At 45.3% G+C, this 23,782-nt stretch overlaps 1 protein-coding gene across 1 annotated transcript in view; it reads right to left on the reverse strand.

Annotated features, from left to right (window-relative positions):
• The window catches only part of GRM7 (glutamate receptor, metabotropic 7), a gene marked incomplete at its 5' end in the record, with an annotated part of 458,890 nt that overhangs the window by 6,825 nt on the left and 428,283 nt on the right, over positions 1-23,782 (reverse strand). The window contains one exon of the mRNA XM_015412693.1: positions 419-665. Coding sequence (XP_015268179.1) covers positions 419-665 — 247 coding nt within the window. The remainder of the gene's footprint in view (positions 1-418; positions 666-23,782) is intronic.

Consider the following 23,782-nt stretch of genomic DNA (forward strand, 5'->3'; position numbering starts at 1 on the left):
ATCTATGAATGCAAAGTGCTGGGGTCAATATTAAAGAACACTACTGGAAACGGAGTGCAATCCTTAGCTGAGGTAACCCTTCTAGGACTGTTGTAGTTAACAGAAGGTATAACTCTGTTTAGGATTGCACTCTTAGAAAGTTATTCCTAAAAGAGTAGGGCAGGGAAGAGGGAGGAATCACTTGCGGTTTTCAAGACTAGACCAGGGGGTTGCTCCCAGCTGGAAAGAGCCAAAGAGCAGCGGAGAAAGAATAAATGTCATGAAAAGGATACCCCACAGAGATAAAATCTCTTTAGACATCTATATGTAATTTTCGGTACAGGAGATAAGAGCTTATGAAGTCTTTACAAACAAGGCACCTCTTCAAACTGCCCCTGCCATGACCTGTGACAAAAGTAACAAGTGCGAAACTACTTACTGTTTGGGTCTACATTTTCACAAAGTTCTGTTTTTGCTTCCCCATTGGGTCTGTCGCTAGCTTTGTGTGAAAGTCGCGATGACATGGTTGCTGCTGTCACTACTGCCTTGAAGCTGCGTTTCCGCTTCTGGACATTTAGTTCAGGGTGGAAGATGATGATGTACACTTTCGGCATGTAAAGCATCCCCAGGGCCACTGAAGCACTTAAGTTCATGGATATAGTAAGTGTGGTAGTTTGTACGTAGAGCTAGGAAACAACAACACATAAGGACACTATTACAAATAAAATGATGGAGACGGCAGCAATAGCACTTTCAATATGGAGATGCCTCTTAGAACCATGTAGCTTGAGAGAGTCTAGGCTGTTTGAGATTTGTACCAGCCTTTGCCAATTTTTCAAACATTTTCTAAAGCAAAACAAAACCTTCTACACTCAAGGAGGCCTGATATGATCCAATGCCAATTTTTCAAACATTTTCTAAAGCAAAGCAAAACCTTCTACACTCAAGGAGGCCTGATATGATCCAATGCCAATTTTTCAAACATTTTCTAAAGCAAAGAAAAACCGTCGGCACTCGGAGAGGCCTGATATGATCCTAGGCAGAAGTAACTTCAATAATTCTTCTGAGCTCAATATGGCTTATTCATAGTTTGTCACTAGTTTGTAGAACTACAGCCTTTATTATGAAGTTTTATCAGGCCTGGGTCCCTGTACCTAGTGAATGGTGCTGTGCTGACCATGCCTTGAATGAGGGAATTGTAGGTCCTGGATTTGTCTCTCTGTGTGTGTTTGGCACCAATGAGATGAACTACATTCAACCTCAGGTACAGAGTATGGGGACTCAGTACAATAAATTATCCACATACCATCCTATTTGAGCATGGACCTTGATCAAGAAGATATCTGTGCCTAGCATCATGCTTCAATGCACAAATTGCACTTCTAGTATCAGGGTAAGTAAACGTAATATCCCACAGTCAGACGTCTCACAGCTTATTCACAAATGCATGTAGAACATTCCCTAGGCGTCTGATCACTTGACAATTTGCAGATGAATATATAAGCTGTCCTCATCTCAAAGCATTATGTTAATCTCATTTGGTACTTTTACACTGGCATCCTGGGCATAATTACACCCTTCTAAGTCCATCGACATCTGCTTGGGATTGCAGTGTTTGACACACACGATATCGATAATGCAGTGGATCAGTGGGAAACTGGCATATGTGAACTCACGCTTGTTCTTAGGCATATGTTGCCATATATCATACAACACATCATGTATTATCTGATGGCAATTTTGCACATGTAAGCAATGAAGTGATAATGGCAGTTGTGTGAAAAAAGTAACATACTGACACCCTTACAAGCTGATTGCACAGAAATGCCACTGAGAGTGTACATTACTATTTTGTACAGCTGCAATGGCATCAGGATCATAGTGTTCATTCTGGCATTGCAGGACTGCTTTCATTTTGCCCCCTCCCTGCCATCTTGATGTTGGTACCAGCTTCTCTATTTTGCATCAGACAAAGCTTTTATCAAGACAAAAGGCAATGGAACAGGGAAGAAGCAAGTCAGCACCTAACTCAGACTCTAACTGAAGAAGAATAACTAACTGGTGAGATACCTTGTGCTTGGCCATCAGCTCATTAATCAAGAACCCCAAGTGATTAATCAGTGCGCTTTTCACACCAGCAGAAAACCCATCACAATATTGTCTCCCAAATACAGCATCCATAGAGTAAGCCTATCCATTTCATTTCCCACTTTGGACTGGATATCCCATTAATCCGATTTGCATTAATTTAAATGTCATGATACAGCCTCACTTCAGTGATCAAGTCAAGACTGGCTCTGCAACTGGAAATTTTACTTCTTTTTTGGAATTATTCCCAGGACCCTGAACCATCCCATTATCCCCCTTAACCAATAATCTGAGCTGCTCACCTAGTTCCATTGTTCACAGGATTCCCTATTGGCATGGATCAAGGGAAAGAAGTTCAGCATAGTGTACAGCCTGTAGGGTGAAGCAATATTTCTCACTTTTCCCTCAACCCCTGCCTATCAAAGATAGTCATATGTTCCTTCATGTAGCAAACAACTACTTAGAGCACGGGTCCCCAACCTACTAGCACCATTCCAGGTGCCCACCAAGTATTTTTTAGATAGTGGGTAGGACTTGGTGGGGCTTTTCCTTAGCAAGGCATCTGATTGGCTATTGGAGATTTGATTAGGTCTGCAGATTTTTTAAAATGTTTCTTTGGCAGCTGCTGCCACCACAGCACAAGGATCTTCATTGCGTGATTGAAGTGAAGCTGTGGCAGGCAGTTTGTGGCTGGCTGCATTTCTTGTGGTAGTCATTTTGTGGCTGCATCCACCACACTGGGTCAGGATTCCAAAGGTGCCTGCAGGCTCAACAAGGTTGGGGATCCCTGACTTAGAGCCTGTTTTGAGCTGTGGGTACATCACAATCACACACTTCCATCTGTGCTGTTATGTTTAAAAAATCCTGTCTAAATGATACAGGCAAACACTTTGACTGTGTACAGAACACTTATCTTTGCTCAGGACCTCATTAATATAAAACAAGAATATTAGCCATTTTTTACTGAATTTGTCAGCGTTACGCCAGTAAGCGTTCATGCACTTAAAATAAAAAGTTAACTTCTTTGTAAGTACTTCATCCTGTATTGTTTCATAGCAGGGTTTATCATTTTCTAGCAATTTCTAATATTGTAGCAGATTTAGGGGAGAGTGTAACATACGGATTATCTCTGAAGTGCAGTTTGTTGGTAGACAAGAGGAGGTGATAAGAGTATGCAGTTTCTGTAAAAGGTTATGTTCAAAATGGCTGAATAAATAAGTTGTTTTTATGTTACTTGTGGTGAACACTTCTTTCTGAGAGACCAGATACATAACAGAGAGTGTAAAATTGTTGTGTAACTTTTTGTTCTCAAATTTACATCCCACCTTTCTTCCATCATGGAGCCAAGGTGGCATACACGACATTGTAGGGATCCCAAATCCCCCTGGGGGGCGGGGAAACCCTCGCTCCAGAGGCCCGTTCTCCGGCGCCACCAGATCGGGCCCCAGGGGAACTCCGCCCCGACGTGCGTATCACCCAGAAGTGACGGGAGGACGCCAGGCACGCTGGGGGCGAGGCCACGACCATCCAAGGGAGTTTTCCCTTGGATGGTCATGGCCCTGCCCCCAGCGTGCCTGGCGTCCTCCCGTCACTTACGGGTGATGTGCGTGCGGTGCGCACGCACGCACCAGACACCAGCCGGGAGCCCCCCGCTCCCAGCGACGATCACCTTGGCAACCCTATGGCATTGCCAAAAGGTAATGACTGGCCCAAGGTTCCCAAGTGAACTTAAATGATGAGTAGGCATTTGAACCTGCATTTTGTCAGGTTTTTATTTATACATTTATTTTATAATTATTAGCCTCCTTTCTCTAATACAGAACTCAAGGCAGCTTACAATACAATAAAATACATAAAATAAAATACATAAAATCCATCAAAACCAAAATTTAACATCACACTATATTCAGTATACCATATAGTCACAGTTGCTCTGGGTTGTGGAAACAAGAACAAAAGTATTTGTGCTCCACATGCTCTCCGCATGTTTGGTATGGTTTCTCTTTCACTACAGGTGAACTTCAATAATCAGGATTCCCCTTACTTTGGCAGCATGTTTCCATGACCTCCCACCAATATAACACACTAGAGGTACTTTGATGCATGGAATGCACAACATTAAGAGTAGCATCTATAGAGAAAGGAAAGTTCAAAAGGAAAATGTGCATATAATGGCTGCCACTGGAGACAGAAGGAGAATCTCTCTCACACAGTCTAGGGAACTCATGGACACTCAATACAATATTAGAACTCGTGGGCACTCAGTGCAATTGCTGAGAAGTTGGATTAGAACAGATAAAATGAAGTACTTCTTCACCCAAAGAGTGATTAACACATGGAATTCACTGTCACAGGAGGTGGTGGCAGCTAAAACCATGGACCGCTTCAAGAGGGAATTAGATAAACATATGGAGCAGAGATCCATCAGTGGCTATTAGCCACAAGGTATAGATAGGAACTCTCAGTCTAGGGCAAGAGATGCACTGTATTCTTGGTGCTTGGGGGGGCAACAATAAGAGAGCTTCTAGTGTCCTGGCCCTACTGCTGGACCTCCTGATGGCACCTGGTATTTTTGGCCACTGTGTGACAGAGTGTTGGACTGGATGGGCCTGATCCAGCATTGGCTTCTCTTATGTTCTTATGGGACAAGGCAAGTTCAGAGCAGTTGAAGTAAAGAGGAGAAAAAAGGAATTTAGAGGCTAGTGGTGGGTACTGTGGGCCAGTAAGCTTAAAAAAGAGGAGATCTACACCTGGAAAAAACTGGTTGGGTCTGTAATTTAATGTAGAATTCACTACTGCTTTTGGTATTACACCATCAGAATGTTTTTAAGATTTAATTTAAATAGGTTTGAGACTAAACTTTATATATGCCTGTAAAACGGTGTTTTAAACTATGTTATACATTTCCCAGAGCCCTCTGGGAGAGGGTGGTATAGAAATACGAATAATAATAAATATATGATAATGATTAACCATTTTTTTTAAAAAAAATGCAAATAAAAAGGCCATGGTGGCAAAAAAGAAATATTTACAATTAGCAAGAGCATATGTGTGATGCCTAGGGGCTGGGGATGTACAAAGAACATCCACTATGCCACACTTGTTAGCTCTTCAGAAGCATCTGGTTGGCTAGTCAGAAAGAGCATGCTAGAACAAATGCAGGAATTGATACAGCAAAGCAATTCTTAAGTTATAATTTAAACTTTTGTTTCTCAGCACCACCACTGCCGTTCAATAAAAATCAATGCAGAGCTCTGAGAAGGTCATAAAAACAGAATGGCATTGTTTAATACCATGCCAGACTCATTTCTTCCAACCACCTGTATTCTCTAAACAAGAAACAGTTCTGGGCCTGCTAGCTTCAAACAGGCAATTGTACCATAGTCTCTAGTCCTTTGATCCTGAACATTTGCTTTGATACATATGTCCAAATTTCTAGCCTAATGGGGTTTATTAAGAGATTATTATAATGGTATATTGCAATACACAAAGTTTAGGTTGTGGTCACGCATGCCAGAAAAAATGGGGGGGGGGGAGGCTATTTCCTCCAGAGGAATTTGACCCGCAGTTGCATGATCACACCTCCCTTTGAAGCTGCAGGCGCAGTTTGTCAGTTTGTGATCAGACACAACTGTGGGTGAGTCCTTTTTTGTGCCGTTTCCCCCCATGCACTTAAACGAGGGATTGATGAATCGCACCTCCACACCGAGGGCTCCCTATGGAGTTTGAAATGATGTGCATACTGCAAAGGGGGGGAAAACAATGGCACGGAGTCGGGATGGCCTAATCAGAACATCCAGACGCCATGAGAGCACGCTGGAACGATCAGACATGGGAAAGTCCGTCCGTGGCCCGTCGCAACCCCTTTACCACTGGATTTCCCCTGGTGTCTTTTAACTCCGCTTCTGCAGAGGATCAGAACAGGTAGAGGACGGCTGCGGTGAGCTTCCCAGATGTTGTCGTCTGATCACGCCCTTTAAATCTGCCCGGCATTTGCACCTATGTTGGGTCTAAGCCCAATCCTGTACATAGTCTCCATTCCTATAATTAGGAATTCTTAGCTATTCTTAGGCAGAGACAGTCTATGCCAGGGATCCCCATAGTGGTGTTCTCCAACACCTTTCCTGGTGCCGGCCAAGTGTTTTTTTAGAAAGTGGGAGGCGCTAGATGGGGCACTTGCCCAGCATAGCCTCTGATTGGTTGTGCTTCTGCCTGAAATACTAAAGAGTTGCTATTAAAGTTATATATAAGCTCATTCCATGACACTTTGTGTTCTGTTTGACAGTATTTTGTTCCAAAACACTGAAAGGCTGAACAACACTTCCAATTACCATGTCAGATTACACAGGGAAGCCATTGAAATTCATAAACATAGACACAACTTCAACAGGAAAGAAGAGAGTTTAAAAATAAATAGGGCATGGTTTCTTGTCCTGAAAAACACAGAATGCTGTACATCTAACAATAGCTCTACAGATAAGATTAGAATTTCAACAGCCAATCCACATACAAAAGAACCTCCTCAGGAAACAGGAAATCTCCTCAGGAAACAATCCATGTACAAAAGAACCTCCTCAGGAAAGCTGTCAATTAGCATGTTCATAGTCTGGGGAACTCCTACAAGATAATGACACAGCCTTACCCCACCTTCTGGAGTAGATATAAATTACCTGCCTACCATTTTTCTTCTCAACTTGACCCAGAAAGTACTCCATCTTTCTGTGTTATACTTCTGAGGATACCAGTCAGAGATACTGGCAAAGTGTCAGGTTCTACAATGCCAAGACCATGGCCAGACAACCCGGAAAATCTACAGCAACTAATACATGGAAATTGTTGTTTCCAGCCGTTACCATGATTTTCTGGAACGGTTACCCAAATCCAGAATTCTTAGGCATCATGAAAAGCACACACAACACCCCCCCCCTTCCCCGGAAAAATTCAATTTAGTTTTTCATGTTTGGGTGCTCTGAATTTCCCAGGCAATGGTCCAGGGAGAGCTGCTCTGAACCAGTGCAAGCAAGGTGCATCCTCCAGAAAAGCTGCAAGTCTGGACGGCTCCTTCTCCTATCCTTCTCCTTTGTGAGGATGATGCCCCTTTTTCCCGCTGTCCACAGCTCTACAAATGGGAAGGCTGGGGGCACCATGCTCAGGAGCCCATAGAATTGGACTCACTGGTTGAGTTAGCTTGAAAACTGGGGGGGGGGGTCTTTTGTGGGCAGGCAGCACCAGCTCTCCTGCAATGTTGGTCTTATTTGGTTACAAAGAGCCACTCCAGCCCCACCAAAAATGTCCCCCATAGGGAATAATTGCAGAGCAGTGGGTATCATTTGTTATTTCTTCTTCCCTCCCTTCTCTGTGGGGGTGGGGCCCTTCCCCCCCCCCCCAGTCCACAGCTCTGCAAGAAGGATGGCCGGGGGGAATCTTGTTCAGCAGCTCATAGAATTAGACCCCATAGTCCAATTCACTTGGAACTTGGGGAGTCTTAGTGGACAGGCAACACTAGTTCTCCTGCCAGTTTGGTATCATTTGGTTGAAAAAGAACCCACCAAAAGGCCTCCCAGAGGGAGTAATAGACTTTAAGTAATTTCAGAATATGGGGGAGGGGCTAAATCCTGGAATAGTCCTGGGGGACCTGACCACCACTGAATGCCAGTACTGATGCCCTTCCTAAAATCTGAATCCAAAACAGGCTCATAGCTAGGATTCCCCCCCTCCCAGAGGGCTTTTAATTATTAAAGGGGGCTTAAACCAAAGTAATGGGGTGTGTGTACAAAGTGCATACAGAAGAAAGCAGGTTGGATTTGGAACAAGGTGTGGGGAGAAGAGTCGCCTGCCTCACTGGACACTGCTCAGGGGGGTAGACTTTATTTGCTTCTCCCTGTGAGCCTACACAGTCCTGCTGCAGGCTGCCTTCTGGAGTCTCCTGGGCAGCCAGGCTGACCAGGCTGCGCTGGATGAGTGCTGCCGTAGGGAGGCAAAAGAAGCCGGGGAGAGCCCTCTCAGCACTTCTCTTCCCCCAGTCCAGCCATGCCCCGCTTACGTTGATCACTTCCCCTAAAAAGCAGGAAGTGTCTGTCCCCTGGTCATGAGCCACAGTGGTAGAGCTCTTTATTCTGGTCTCTTTGCCTTTCCCTCCTCCTCCTCCTCCGTTTCCCCCACGGTGGCAACGGGATCCTCCAGCTCTTCTCAGTTTTGAGTCTCTTTGAGTCTCTCCACCCAGCACGAATCTACCACTGGTGCCTCCCTTCCCTCAGTTGACTCTGGGCCTCACTCGGCCCCTCAGCCATGCCCACCCGTCATGGTCCCAGTTCTGGCCAGACACAGCCCTTCCTGCCCAGCTCTTGCTTTCCTCCCAACAAGCCCAGCTCCCTACCCACTCGAAAGTGGGCTGCGGGGGCTGACTGGCTGGATGAGGGAAGTCTCTTCAGTTGCAGCAGCCCCTGTGGAGAGGAGACAACAGGTGGCAGCAGCAACAGGCAGTGGAAGTAGTTGGTGTGATGAAGTGCGGCCAACCCCCCCCCCCAAAAAAATAGTGTTTTTAAAAAGGCTTTCCAAGTGTGGAAACTTTAAGAAAGGGGGCTGAGCACCGAAAAGCCCCACCATAGCTATGGGCCAGATTCAAATAATACTTCCCCCCCTTCAAGTGCACATCCCTAACACAAATGTTTTGGCCTAATAGGAGAAATCTACTTATACTGAGACTCAAGTACCCTGTCTACATGTACATACATACTGGTTAAGACAGAAAGTTTTTAATTTATGTTACAAAGCACAGGTTGTAAGTAGTTTTTTACAACTGAATCCATTTAATTGAAAGGGTAATCCTCTAATGCATTAATCGTAGATTTAGATTTCCATTCCAGGGGCACAGCACCATTGTGTTTGCAGATATGCAATGGTTCACAACTTCCTGTGTTGAATTTTATGAAAAAAGAAGATACATAAAGGTGTGGATTTTTTTGTAACATACTGTGAGGAAGGTCATTGCCTGATATCATCAGATCATTGATCCCCTCTAGTCTGTGCCTGTCAGTGATGATCCAAGGAGAAGTTCTTCCAAAACAATATGCTACATATTGTAGTCAAATGCCACCTGGCAGTGGAGCGAGTCGGCCAGGTGGTGGCAGTGTGGCAGCGCGACATCAAGAAGCCCTGACGTCATCAGCCAGCCGACAAGAATACATGCTGTCGGAACACAACTGATCCAGCTCGCAGATGAATCCCCGGTCAGCTACAATGTGTGTGTAATTAAAAATATACTGTATGTTTTCTCCCCTATCCCCCATGAGTATTGTTAGTCCAACTGTCAGGAGTAACTGTAAATCGCTCTGAGCCCACAGGTGTGTGGGAAAAGCGATCAATAAATCAAAAGTATTATTATTATTTATTATTATTATTATTATTATTATTATTATTATTATTATTATTATTATCCGCAACAAGAAAGGCTGGGGGGTATTTGTCTATGAAAAACAAAATGAAATTAAACAAATAAATAGGGATATTGCTTATGATTTTTTTTCTGTATAGAAGCTCAGAGATGATGCTGTTCAAATAAAACCCCCACATCATTTCAAGTTTCACATTTTAAATTAAGCGTGAAGAGGCTTTTTATCACAAACATGTAGGGCTCAAGGGAAACCTCAGTATATATAACATTTCTTTGATGGTGGCAGGGCTGTTAGCCCTTTCTGTCACCTACACATGCATTATGTATGTGTTATGTGGTTAGCCTGTGCTGAGTGAAATGCGGTTATGCTATCATTAGTATGACAGGTATGAGCAAAAGGAGTAATTTGAAATTGGCTCAAGAACGAGAGTACAGTTTGGCTTCATCACAGAATGGTTTTGGGTAAAAGATATGTGGTGTACTCAGCTGACTCTAATCAGTCAAGTTAAGACTGCTCACCTACTCTTTTCCTGATACTGCACCTTGGTGAAAGTGATCCAGAGTACTGCACAGGCAAGTGTCTGGGTAGACAGGCTCAGCAAGAATATTTTATTGTCTCAACCAGGGGTCATTTCCTTCAGGAGCGCAGCTCCAGCAGTAAAGAGCCCAGGGGGCAGGCACATGCAACAAGCCCCGCCCCCTGCTCCCAGCAGCCCCGGGCCACAAGGAGCAAGAAGCAGCCAGGTAAATTGCAGTGGGTGTTGCCTTCTGACACACTTCCGGTGATGTCAGGGGGTGAGGCATATGCAAATAAATTATGCCAATGAGTTATGCCAATGAGCTCCTGCACCTCTTTTTCTACAAAATGACCCCTGGTCTCAACAACCCTATGAAGTAACTAAAAAGAGATGGCTGGGTGTGCTCCTTGTTTGATCAAGCATTCTAAAGTGAGTCCGGCTTGATTCTCCCATTACAAAAGTCTTGGATAAGGCAATGGGAGAAGGTTAATGGAGCTGGGAAATGGGTGGTCACTGTAGCTGGAAACCGATGCATGTACATTTATAGGTTGATGGCTTTCACTTCTTGGAGAAGGGGTATGGTTTTCCTGGAGATGCATTATAGGGATCTGCTTGGAAGTTACCCATAATAGGTGGGATAAAGGGGACTAAGCATAAATTGATTCTTGTCTAGGCAGGGACAGTACGGGCGAAGAGGGATTGGGGACTGGTCACCTTAGTGAGCACCCTGAGACATCACTTCAAAGAGGTTATTCAGGATTATTCAACTATCCAAACAAAGCTGTATGGCCAGGAGGTAGTGGCTTGGGAAGGCTTCCTCAACCTATTTATAAACCATGTCTGTAATGAACCTGGGGTAGTTTTATAACTGTCCTGAAGAAGCGTGGATCACTCATATAGGGCAATGACGCAGGGACGCTACCCCTGATTGCAAGTTTTTATTTTAACGTTAATAAAGTTGTGGCTCAAATTTTATTCCATAGGATTTCTCTTTTGCCTCCTAATAGCTGAGTGTGCCTGCAGATAAGAAGTGCAAACGTTCTAAAAGCTGAGAAAACAGTATTAGTTTCTGATTGATAAATATAAAAAATAGCTTTAAAAGCAATCCAGCTGAGCAAAGTGCAGGATTATTATTACATACGAGCCGCCCTGAGCCACTGGATAGGGCGGGATAAAAATCTCAAAAATAAATAAATAAAATAAAATAAAACTGATTGTTCTGTTTTTTGCCATCTCATAGTCATGCCTGTCTGTCTATTTCATTTGTATTGCACTTACCGCCATTGATCTCTGAGTGACACATGATTCTCCTGGGATGCCAGCTCCAGTTTGGGAAACTCCTGGAGAATCAGGAGTAGAGCCCGGGAGGGGCAGGATTTAGGGAAGGGGGGGACCTCAGTAGGATATGATGTTTCAGAGCCCACCCTCCAAAGCAGCTGTTTTCTCCAGAGGAATTGATCTCAGTAGTCTGGAGTTCAGTTGTCATTCCAGGCCCCACCTGGACGTTGGCAACCTTAGGTTCTCCCCACCATTTTATTCTCTTAACAACCCAACGAAGTTATGTTAAAAGCATATGAACAGTTCAAGGTCACCAGATGAACTGTATAGCTAAATCGACATTGGAACCTGTGCATCCCCCATGCACCAGCACTTCAATGGAGTATAAAAGCAAATAAATAAAACAGTAAAAATGACATTTTTACAAAGCTACTTTTATGCTCAAAAGAATCTTTAGGGAAAAAAACAAACCAAAGCAATAGCCCCTTCCTCTCAAAGCTCCTCACAAATAATTATTTTGATGGATTTATTTTTATAGTTACTTCATTTTGGTAAGCACGTTCCTAAAGTATGACTGTAGAAGAATACTAGATTCCAGCAACAAGAGTCCTGTTCTGGCAAGCATGTGGAATCCTAAAATCCAGAGGGAAATTTTATCCAAGTATGTTTATCCAAAAACATACTTAGTTTATGGCCATCGGAGAGAGAGCCATAAGTGGTTTGGACTTTCTAGGCACATCAGACTTTCTGAGCTTATAGTCATATTTGGAATTCTGATACAGGGTGGTAGACACAACCAGAAAATGGCTGCTGTAGGAGGTATAGCCAATCACAAAATGGCTGCCAAAGGAGGAAGAGCCAACCACATAGGCTTATCAGGCTCCTGCTTGGGGGGGGGGGCAGAAAATCTCCTGCGCAAGGGTCCCTCCCCTGGTGCTGTTCAGGGAGTTATTGTCAGCAAAAGTAGGCCTAGGCCTGCATTGCCAGCAACACAGCAACATCACTTCTGGCGCGCACACAGAAGTGATGTCATCACATCACTGGTGCTGCAGGAACACTTTGGTATTTGTGCAAAAACTATATGGCAAAAATTACTTCCATCATAGAGTTTTTGACCAAATCCCAGAGTGTCCCTATGTCATGCTGAGGTGATGGCATCACTTCTGGTGCATGTCAGAAGTGATGCCACTGCATCACTGGCAACCCAAGCCTAGGCCTTTTTTTTGCTCCCAGTAACTCCTACCCCCACCCCCTACCGGTGCCAGGAATCCATGACAACCCGACAACCACAAAATATTAGGGAGTGAGGTTTTGTACAACTCTGATAACATATCTGTTACACATTTCAGGCAGAAGTTCTGTTTAACAGGATGCCTTTTAAAATTAACATACTGTTTAAAAATATTTTCTTGCTTACACACAAAATAAGTATATACATACTGAGCTAGCTAAGAAACCCTATGTGACGTCCTCCTTATTGGGGAGGACAAGTTTCACTTTAAAAGTGTTCTTTATTTTCTTTTACTGGGTATATACGGCTGCCACCAGGAAATTTTAAGGATTTCCAAACCTTTATGCTTTTATTGTTGCTCTTTTTAATTTGGTAGACCAAGTTTAAGGCTTACAGGGATCTATGTGGTCCTGGGAAGTATTTCATTCAGAGCTGGTATAAACTTGGATGAAAGAGGATTTATTGAAATAACTACTAAATAAGAGGGTTGTACAATATAACTAGTAATGTACAAATGATGAACAATTGCTTTGGTATCACACAATCTTATCCCTCACTGACAGGGATCTTTCAGGTAACTTTGTAACACTTGTTTCACTCAAGGTCATATATGTTCACTGTTTCTCTCCAGTTTATCAGGACATACAGCCTTTCCTATAACTTGTCTTCAATTAAACCTTCATTTACTTTTTCCTATACACTCAGCTTTCCTTCTGTTTCTCACTGAACTACCTCAGCTGTCCGCTTATAACTGCTTCCCCAAGAATTGGTTGTCTAACTACTAACTGAATATCAACTGTCAACATCTAACTGAAACTACTGACTGACACACATACTCATCCATTCAGATTCACTTCCAAAACCCCTCCCCCTCTCTGTCAACCACTAATCATACCACACTTGCCTCTTTCAACCACTCTAGTCTATCTACCACAGCCATGCAACCAAACTTTTAAAGAGACACACACACACAAAAACAAGGAATCGTTACACCCTCTTTTGATGATGTATGTCTTGATTTTGAAAGCATTTAACCAGGGTCATAGACAGCAGTAGGGTTTTAGTGGTGGAGCCCCCTATTAATTAAGGTAGAGCTCCACCGCAGCTCACGCTCTCTGTCCCCTCCCCTCCTGAGGTGGAGAGTGGTGATGGAACTCCGGCCAAAGGCTGTTGCTGCACTGGCTTCTCAGCATGCCAGCACCAGCTCTACAAAGCACAGCGTCTTTCTTTCCCACGTCAGTCCTCTCTTCACTTCTTCTGGCCTCAGCTGAGTGAGGGCCAAAGGCAGACTTGACACTTTGTACTTCTGTCCCCTTGGTGGACTCCCGACTGGACTGGCAAGCCATACTGCAAGTCTCGCCCACCTTGAGAGGCTGAGTCCGGCCCCTTCCCCATCAACATCTCTGCCCTCCAGCTGTCTGGGCCCCCCCAAATGAGCGTTTGCTGGCCTCCCCATCTGGGGGCTGGTGGTGACGATGAGCCAAAGAGGTAAGGTGACATGGGGAGGCAGACGGCTGGCTGGTCGGCCACAAGGGGAGCAGGCAGTGGGGTTGGTCAGCTCTCTTGTTGCTACAGCCAACAAATGGTTCCTGGGCAGCTCTTCCACTTTGACTGCAGGATGGGTTTTCTCTGCTCGAGTCAAGTGATTTCCTTTGTTAGCCACAGACATGTGTATGTCACTTGTTCCTCCCAGCTTGGAGATGCAGGGTTGCCTCTTGGCTCTGGGAGTGACCATATTGGTCTCCACTGTTAACCCTCCTTGCTGCTTTGCTGTTTTTAGTGACAAGGTAGCTCTGGGCAGGAGAAGCAGCTCCAGGCCTGTAGCCAAGATTTTGTAGCTTGTGGGGCAATTTCTTTTTTCTGGTGGGGCTGCCATTATTTTTCTGTCTGTATGCAACTGTACTTTTGGCCCTTACAAATAAATGAACATGCAGGATCTTTGCATATTGACTGTGCCATGTGAACAGGGATGGAGTTAAGCAGAGGTCATTTCGGGGGGGAACGCGGGGGAACGCAGTTCCCCCGGGTGAGGTACGGGGGGCGGGGCACATGACGAAGCCCCACCCCCTGCTTCCGGCCGCCCCGTTTCCGGCCCTCATTCAGCCAGGAGGAGGCAGGAGAAGAGGGTGGGTAAGTTGCTTCCTCCCTGCCTCTCCCCATCCCTGCCTGCCTGGGGTCAGGGAGGGCCTTCGCGGGGCTTCCTCGCACTCCTGCCGGCCTTGCAGGTCCCCGGTGATGTCAGGGGGCGTGGCCTTATGACTCACTTCCGGTGATGTCAGGGGGTGTGGCATATGCTAATGAGTTATGCAAATGAGTTCCCCTAGCTCTTTTTCTACGAAATGACCCCTGGAGTTAAGACCATTGTTCTATCATGATCAATACTGTCTACTCTGACTGGCAGCAGCTCTCCAGGGTCTTTCACTTCACCTGATCTATTTAACTGGAGATGCTGGAGACTGAACCCAGGACCTTCTGCTTGGTGCTCTATCACTGAGCCATGGCCCTTCTCATCAGATCGCTAGGCTGTAGAAATCCCCTAGAGTTCTTGAAACTGAAGACTTTGCACACAGTCTCCAAAGAAAGTTCATCTGCATGTAATACCTGTTTTCTGTTATCCTCCAGAGCCAACTCAGTACAGATACTGTGATGGATTTCTGGAGCTGTTCAGTTCTACTGAGTGGACCAAGGTTTATAGATTGCTGGCACCCCTTCTTCTTTTGCTGGTTTGAAACCCAAGTCGTAGGCTTTAAATGATTGCTCTGGGAAAAGGGGAGTTTGAAAGAGAGGCCATTTCATTTGCAAAAGAGTACACAGACCTGGTGCCCTAAATGGATACAAAAGAAGGTGGGGGAGGGAAGATATCACTTCAGTCTGAATAAAGCCATTTGCTTCAATGGCCCTTGCAACTCCGATACTGTAATCTGTTTTCTGCAATTTCACTCTGCAGACATTTGCATGTCTTTGGCTTGGAAATGAGAGGTCAGATGGGGCGTAGGAAGAATTCCCACAGAATATGATGGGGTTTTTTTTAACGTATACACATCCTCTCTCTCTGTCTCTCCCTCCCTCCCTCCCTCCTTTATTTTTTAAGTAACTTCTTTGTGGGCTGTTTTCTACAGCTGGAATATAACCAAACTGAAATAAAAATGGTTCATTTGCCTCCTGCAAGCCCCCTGCTGAGAAGAAAGGTAGATAAAAACTCTGAGGTTGGTTTTTCACTGGCACTGAAGGAGTCCCATTTTTGCAGATCACACTCCAGGGGCTTTTGCCGATCACTGCCCCCAACATCCTGGGCTCTTGCCATGAAAGTTACCTCCACGGCCCTTCAGTCTGTGTTACTTTTACTGCAACTTGGCTGGTGTGAGGGGGTGAGAGGCACTGAATAGTGAGCCAGTTCACTAGCCGGAGCTGAAAGTGGAGCCACTTCTTTTCCTTCTTAATATTTTTCCCAAGAAAAAAGGCACAATTTTGGCTTGGCTTCCTTTCACCTGGGGTGGAAGCAGCAATAAGGTCCAGAAAGGTGTCAAGCGGCTGCTTGCTTCAAACCCCAGATCAGTGTTTGTATCTTTTATAAAGTTTTTATCTGTGCTACCTGGCATTACATTTTGTGACATGCATGGCCTGGCCCCACAAAGTCCCATTTATGTCAGATCTGGCCCTTGTGACAAATGAGTTCAATAGCCCTGTGGTATAATGTCATAACAGTGGAAGATTTCCAGCCTCCACTTGGAGGTTGGCAACTCTACTTGATGGGTGCCAGGAAAGGTGCTGGAGGGTACCAGGGCACCCACAGGGACCACATTAAGGACCCCAGTTCTAAGGTGAGTCACACCAGTGGCACTCCCAGGGCCATTTTAATAGATCAATTTTAAGAAATTTTAAAAGAAAGGGTAGGTGGAAAAGGTGAACAGACATCAGTAGCACAAAATTAAACAGAGTCTCTATATTGCACACTGAGGGTCGAAACATGTATTAAGTAGGAAGAAGCTGATTTAGATCATCCAATGGAGTTTTTAATTCCGCCAAGATTTTTTACCTGCTTGTATACTGATCACAGAATTGCCACAAGATAACATATTGCTGTTTTATGTTGTTTCATAATAAAATAAGCGGTAATGTTGAAAAGCTGCAGGAACAAAACATTTCCCCCCTATTTTTTTACGCCTTGCTCAAGTGATTAGCACGGGGTTGGATAGAAACCGATAAAACATCTTGGAATGTTACCCTAACTTACCTCTTTAAAAAGTGATGTCAAACTGAAATCAAGAACACATCAAACTTTGCTGAAGTGCGCTAGTGACAATACCACCCTAAGGATATAATTTAGATGCAAAAGTACCTAGATCTTACAATTTACCTTACATAAAATACTTCAGTTTGAATCTCCATGTGTGCCACAGTCTCTCCTTCTCCATGCAAATGGACAAAATTACCTTAAAATACTGGTAATAGTCTTAAAAGTGCAGCTGTATTAACTAGAAATGTCGTACACAGCACATATGGTACCAAACAGACACTTTTAATGGCTTGCAGGTCTGCTGTAGCATTAAATCACTCATGGATCAGATCTTCTTGGGGGTCTTAGGCTGAGATGTCAAAGAGACAGGACTATGGATTCTATTTAGGAACTGAATTTTTTTCACAATTAAACACACACACACACAGAGGCTTTTGAGTTACACATACTGTACAGCGTAGTGAAACTTCACAACTGTCTCAATTTACCAATACATTACCTTTGGTGCTAACACCTTTAGCTAATCATCCAATAGTTTGCTTCTCCTGTGACTGACCATGTGAGATGCTGAGTATCTTTATTCACTACCAATGGGTAGCAGAAAAAAATACCTCCTCTTTGTAGGGCACTGCAACTTAGTCATTTCAACCCGTGTATGTGTGACACTATATACAAGGTAGACTACTAGTACACATTGAAGTATCTCACCTTTGAAGTATAGGCTCATGTAAGAAAGCATTCCCATTGTAAAAGGCTCTAGAAATCAATGCATAGAAACTTCAATTCTACAGAGGATGTCTCTTTTAGCTATCTGAAAGATGTCAAATATTCTGTAGAAAGACAACTGTCCCCTTTTCACATTTCCAGTTCCGTTGGCTTTCTTAGTTTGATATGCTACCTGTCTTTCTCTATCTACTGGTAGCAGCATTTCAACAGTGAGTAACACAAGGAATATCTATACCTCCCTGTGCTCATTGTTATTCTGAACATGAATTTGCTACATCCTGTTCTTGAATGCTTCAGAAAAACTAGGTACAGGACACTACAGTTCCTTTGCTGTGTGGTATTAGGTTCTACACAATGGACTGTGAATACACAAATCTCACCATTGTTCACATTTGTGTGTGTGCACAAGCCAATCCCATTAATATAATTAGCTCTTGGTAAATTGAGATCAGCTCTGACCTGGATAGCCCAGGCTTGCCCAATCTTTGGTGTAGTGGTTAAGAGCGGCAGACTCTAATCTAGAGAACTGGGTTTGATTCCCTACTCCTCCACTTGCATCCAGCTGGGTTACCTTGAGTCAGTCACAGTTCTCTCAGAACTGTTACCTCAAGAACTCTCTCAACCCCACCTACCTTACAGGGTGTCTGGTGGGGGGAGAGGATGGGAAGGAGATTGTAAGCCACTCTGAGACTCTGAGTATAAATCCACTTCTTCTTCATCCTCCTCCTCCTCCTCAGGCAAGCAGGGTCAGCCCTGGTCAATATTTGGATGGTAGACCACGAAAAACATTCCAGGGTTGCAATGCAGAGGCAGGCAATGGCAAACCACCTCTGAATGTCTCTTGGTTTGAAAACCCTAGGAGGCCATCATTAAAAAAAATAGGATCCCACCAAAAAAGAGTCAAAAAGGATCATAATTGTAAACCACTTCTATATGTGAAACTTGATACACATATATACATACATACATACATACATACACACACACACATCTCTCCTTATATATAATTGTGTTTTGGAGTGGCATTTTGCAGCTCTTCCACTGACTGTGCAATGCACTCCCTAAGCCATTGGCCCATCAGCCGTCACTCAAGAATACTCATGTGCCATTGGCCGGTTGCTGGGTTTGCTCCTCTTCCCCACCCACTCCCCCTTCAGCCACTGTGCCCTGTCAGAAATACTGGCAAACAGCTTTCTCTCTTGACGAAGATCCTTCTCCTGCTTGCCTCCTGTGTGGGACTAACTTTCCCCTTAATGGCTGTTGGTAGGTGTAACGAAATGGCAGTTACCTGTGTTTGAAAGATGGCTGCCATCTGTTGTTGTTTGCTTAAAATGTTCCCCCATAAAGTTTAATTGAACTGTAGTGCGGTGGCTCAAGTGGTTAAGATGCTGAACTGCAGACCGGAAGGTGGGTAGTTTGGCAGTTCGAGACCCGAGTGCCGCATGACAGAGTGAGCTCCTGTCTCTGGCCCCAGCTCTTGCCAACCTAGCAGTTCAAAAGCAAGAAATTGCAAGTAGATAAATAGGTACTGCTTCGGTGGTAAGGTAACAGCGTTCTGTGTGCCTTGGTATGTAGTCATGCTGGCCACATGACCACAGAAACATCTTCGGACAGCGCTGGCTCTTTGGCTTTGAAACGGAGATGAGCACCGCATCCCTAGAGTCGGATTCAACTGGCTTTCGAGCAAGGGAAACCTTTACTAGTTCCAGAGAGGGGCCTGCAGGGGTATCACTCACTGGGTTGAATGGGGCTTCCTCATCTGCTGGCCTACAGTTCCCAGCTGCCCTAAGGCCAAAAAGGGGTGGGGCAGCATCAATATAGACTCCAGCCCATCCAGGGAGGAGGCAGTCTTTGTCCTTAAGGAGGTGAAGAAAGGCTCCTGCTGCCTGTGCGGACCAGGCCACAAGCCAGAGACGTGGGAGAACCCTGGGAGGCAGCAGAAATTCAGCCACTCCAGTCGGCTGGACTGGGGAATGAATGGAAGTTTCCCTGCTCTCTTGGGCAATAGAGAGAGGCTGAAGCAGAGCCAGAGGCTGGTCCAAGGAGAGATCTTATCCAGAACGCACAACCTCCAGAGGTAGAGAATCTTGTATGTAGGAAAAGAGGATTGCGTTTAAACCATGTTGATTTATGCCCTGTTAGTTCATAGTATGTGCTTACTCCTACAGTTCTGCCTGATTAACTTAGTGTGTGTGTGCTCCATAATTGTGTAAATAGTTAAATGAATTCTTTTATTTGGGCTAATAATCTGAGTTGTGCTCTGACCACATAGTCTTCCAGGCTCTGCACAATACCAAATGGAGGAGGTAGCCCAGGGAAGCAAGGAAAGGCTAGACCCCTGGGTTGCCAACTTTCCAGGGATCCCCCAAAGATTGAGGATTCCATATCCAAATAGGGAGATTTGGCCCGAGGGGTCTCACTGTCCCACTAAAAAGGCAGTGACAGTTCAGTGAGTGGTGGCAGTGAACTTAAGGAGTAAGATACGCTCACAAGATGAGGGTGGGAGGCAAACAGTTGAGTTGTAAACTGGAGCCCGTTTCGTCACAGTAGGCAACCAAGCTTGATTCAGAAAAAGGAAGGAAACCCTTCGCAGGCCTTTGTGAGGAACTCATTGCGGCCAGTCCTGACTAGGGTTGCCAGCTCCAGGTAGGGAGATTCCTGGAGATTTCCTGGTAGTCTATGGAAGCCAGGGCTTGGGGAGGGGAGATGCATCAGCTGAACAGAATGCCATAAAGCCCACCTTCCAACGCAGTTATTTTCTTGGGGGGGGGAGATCTGCTGTCTGGAGTTCAGTTGTGATACCTGGAGATCTTTAGACTCCACCTGGAGGTTGGCTACCCTAGGCATAGCAGTCAGTGCTTCAGAGCAGGGTCTGCTAGATCCAGGCTCTTGCTGTAGAAGCTGGGTGGGTGATTTTGGACCAGTCACAGACTTCCAGCCTAACTTACCTTACAGGGTTGTTGTGCAAGTCAAAAGGGGGAGAGTAGAATGATGCTTTGGCCCCCATTGCAGAGAAAGACTACTTTTCCTCCTGGTGAACTATTGTTGCCAATCTCCAGGTGAGGGCTGGAGATCACTCAGAATTACAACTGCTCTCCAGATGGCAGAGATCAGTTCTCCTGGAGAAAATGATGGACTCTGTGTCCTTATACCCTGCTGAGATGCCCCCCCCCCATGACATCCAATGTGATGTGGCAGTCAGGGCTTCAGAGCACAGTAGAGACTGCATGTGCAAGGAGGGGGGGAGGAAAGCTAACAAGTGAGGGGGAAATAAAGGTAGGTTGATAATTCGCTGGGAAGGATATAGGGTTGCCAACTCCAGGTTGGAAATTCCTGGAGATTTTAGGGATGGAACCTTGAGAGGGTGAGGTTTAAGGAGGGGTGGCACCTCAGACAGGTATAATGCCATAGGCTCCACCCTCCCAAGCAGCCATTTTTTCCTGGGGAACCACTCTTGCCAATCTCCAGGTGAGGGGTGGAGATTACTCAGAATTACAACTGATCTCCAGGAGGGAGGGGGGAGGAGATGGAAAGCTGGAATCAGAGGGGCAGATAATGGCAGGTTGATGCTTGGCTGAGATGGAGATAGGGTTGCCAACTCTAGGTTGGAAAATTCCTGGAGATTTGAGGGGTGAAGCCTGGAGAGGGTGAGGTTTGAGGAGGGGTGGGACCTCAGACAGGTACAATGCCATAGACTCCACCCTCCCAACCAGCCATTTCCTCCTGGGGAACCATTGTTGCCAATCTCCAGGTGAGGGGTGGAGATCACTCAGAATTACAACTGATCTCCAGGAGGGAGGGCAGAAGTCAGCTGCAGTCAGAGGGGCAAATATCAGTACGTTGATATTTAGCTTGGTAGGGGATGGGGTTGCCACCTCCAGGTTGGGAAATTCCTGGGGATTTCAGGGGTGGAACCGGGAGAGGGTGAGGTTTGAGGAAGTCGCTACAGCAAATTAACACTGAGTTCTCAAGGCCCTGGCACTCTCCCAGAGCCTCTTTCTAGAGCTCTTCGGATTTATTTCCAAAACGCGTTATTTCTAGTGTGTGTGTGTGTATATAATTTTTTAAAACTCACAATGATATACATTGCAACCATGTGTATGGCCACAACTAGTGTAGATTAGCAACAACACAAAAGATATCAAATTAATATACCAGACTAATAATGTTATAAGGACAGTCCTAATGGATCAGGTCTGTGGTCCATCTAGTCCAACATCGAGTTTCACACAGTGGCCAACCAGTAGCCTGTGTGTGTGAACAAACAAATGTTGCTTTCTAGCACTAGTATTCAAAGGTTTACTGCTTCTGATTATGGAAGTTCCCATGAGTCATTGTTGGAATTATCTTCCATGAATCAGTCTAATCCCCTTTTAAAAACTATCTATCCTAGGAGTCATTGCTATGTCCACTGGCAATGAATCCCATAACTTAACTACTTGTCAAGTAAAGAAGTCCTTCACTTTGGTCTGTCCTAAATCTGTAGCCCATCAGCTTCACTGGAGAGTAGGGTTGCCAAGTCTGAATGCTGCACTGATGGGGGGTGGGAGGGAACTTTCTGGGAGTGGGATGGAGTTTTGTGATGTGCTGATATCATGTAGAAGTGATGTCAGCACATTGGGGATGTTGCATGGCAGTGCTCTTGTTTTTGGGCAAAGAGTTTTGCCCCAAAACAAAAGCATCCGCATGAGATGCCCCCAGCATGCTGACGTCACTTCTGTGTGATGTCAGCGTGTTGCATTTATTTCTGGCAACATTGCTGTTTGGGGCCAGGCTTTCTCTCGCCAGCCAGCTGGCCAGTGGTGGGCAGAAGCCCAAAAAATGGTGGGATGCCCTGCTCCCAACTGGGGAATGGTAACTCTACTAGAGAGTGATGTTCCACCCACACAAAGCCCCCAACAGGAAAATTGCATGGGGTATTTCCGGTTAAGGCGCTTCAGCGATGACTGCGTCTCTTGGCTCCTCCAAGAGACGTGTGCCATGAATCGGGGATTAGGAGGGAGTGTGATCGTGCACGCTCCCCCATGGAGCCCATAGGCAATGGGATCCATGGGGGAGCGTGCAATGGGCTCCTAGCCAGGGGGCTTTGGAGAGCCCTACCTCCGGCCATCAGCTGGCACAAGGGGGCTACTCTCTGCCCCGAAGGTCCTGCCCTGATTCCCAGTATTGGACTCGAAGCGACCTGCGGGACAAGCGTATGAAGGTTTGGTGATTCTACTATGCCTAGCGAGATCCCAGGGAGACCTTCTGGATCGTTTTTGAAGACGGATGAGTGAGTTTAAGTTAAAGCGAGACATCAGAGCCCTGTTGCGAAGCCCCCACAAACTAAAGCGGGAAGGGGGAGGGGATGCCCTACCCCCTCAAGCGATTGAACGAAGCGGGATGAAGGGGGGCTGAGCTAACAGTAGCAATGGATTACAGTAGAAGGAAAAGCGGTTACAGACCTTTGAGACCTTGGCAACTTTAATCGGTCAATGTAAACAACCCTCCAAGATGGCGATTGGAGACTTTGAGGGAGGTGGAACGCAAGGTTCTCTCAGGAAGAAGAAAAACAGAGGGCTGGGTCAGGTGACCTAACCATAGACTCTTCCTATAGTATGAAATCAGGTGCCATCTGCTGGCTAAAGTGGGATATTCAATGGGAACGGCTCTAAATGTGGCGATACTTTTAAAGAGAAAGTATTTCCATTTTGCAGACAGTCACTTTCTTGAGTTTCTGTCCCACTGCAGCCCAAAATGCTGCTTCAGAGTGAGCAGGGTTGCCAACTCTGGGTTGGGAAATTTCTGGTGATTTTGGGGGTACAACCTGGGAGGATGGGGTTTGGAGATGGGAAAGACATCAGCATGGTACAATGCCAAAGAGTCCACCCTCTAAAGCAGCCATTTTCTCCAGGGGATCATCTGGAGATCAGTCGTAATTCTAGGTGATATCCAGACTCTACCTGGAGGTTGGCAACCCTATGAGTGGGATCAGGGGTCTGATGAGAGGTAGAATGTTGAGCTGTCCCAGGAAATCCTTTGTGGCTCTAAGTTGTGGTCTTCCAAATAGTTTTGTAGAAAACCAGCTAAGCACAAAAAGTATATAGCCGTTTTCCAATCATAATAAATGGTGTCTTTTCCCATGCATATATGACCTTTTGGCAGGAGTGCAATTACATTAAAATCCAGAAACAACACTTCAATTACAAGATAATTCCAGTATCATCAGGATAGGTAAGTAACAACACACAAAGGGCAGGGGAAAGAGATAAAAAGCAGACATTGCTTTGAGTGGCATCTTGATGCTTGTTCCAATCATACTATTTGCAAATCCACTTAGCACAAGGTACATC

Source organism: Gekko japonicus, unplaced genomic scaffold (genome assembly GCF_001447785.1).
Source record: "Gekko japonicus isolate JY-2015 unplaced genomic scaffold, Gekko_japonicus_V1.1 scaffold588, whole genome shotgun sequence".
NCBI classification, from domain to species: domain Eukaryota; kingdom Metazoa; phylum Chordata; class Lepidosauria; order Squamata; family Gekkonidae; genus Gekko; species Gekko japonicus.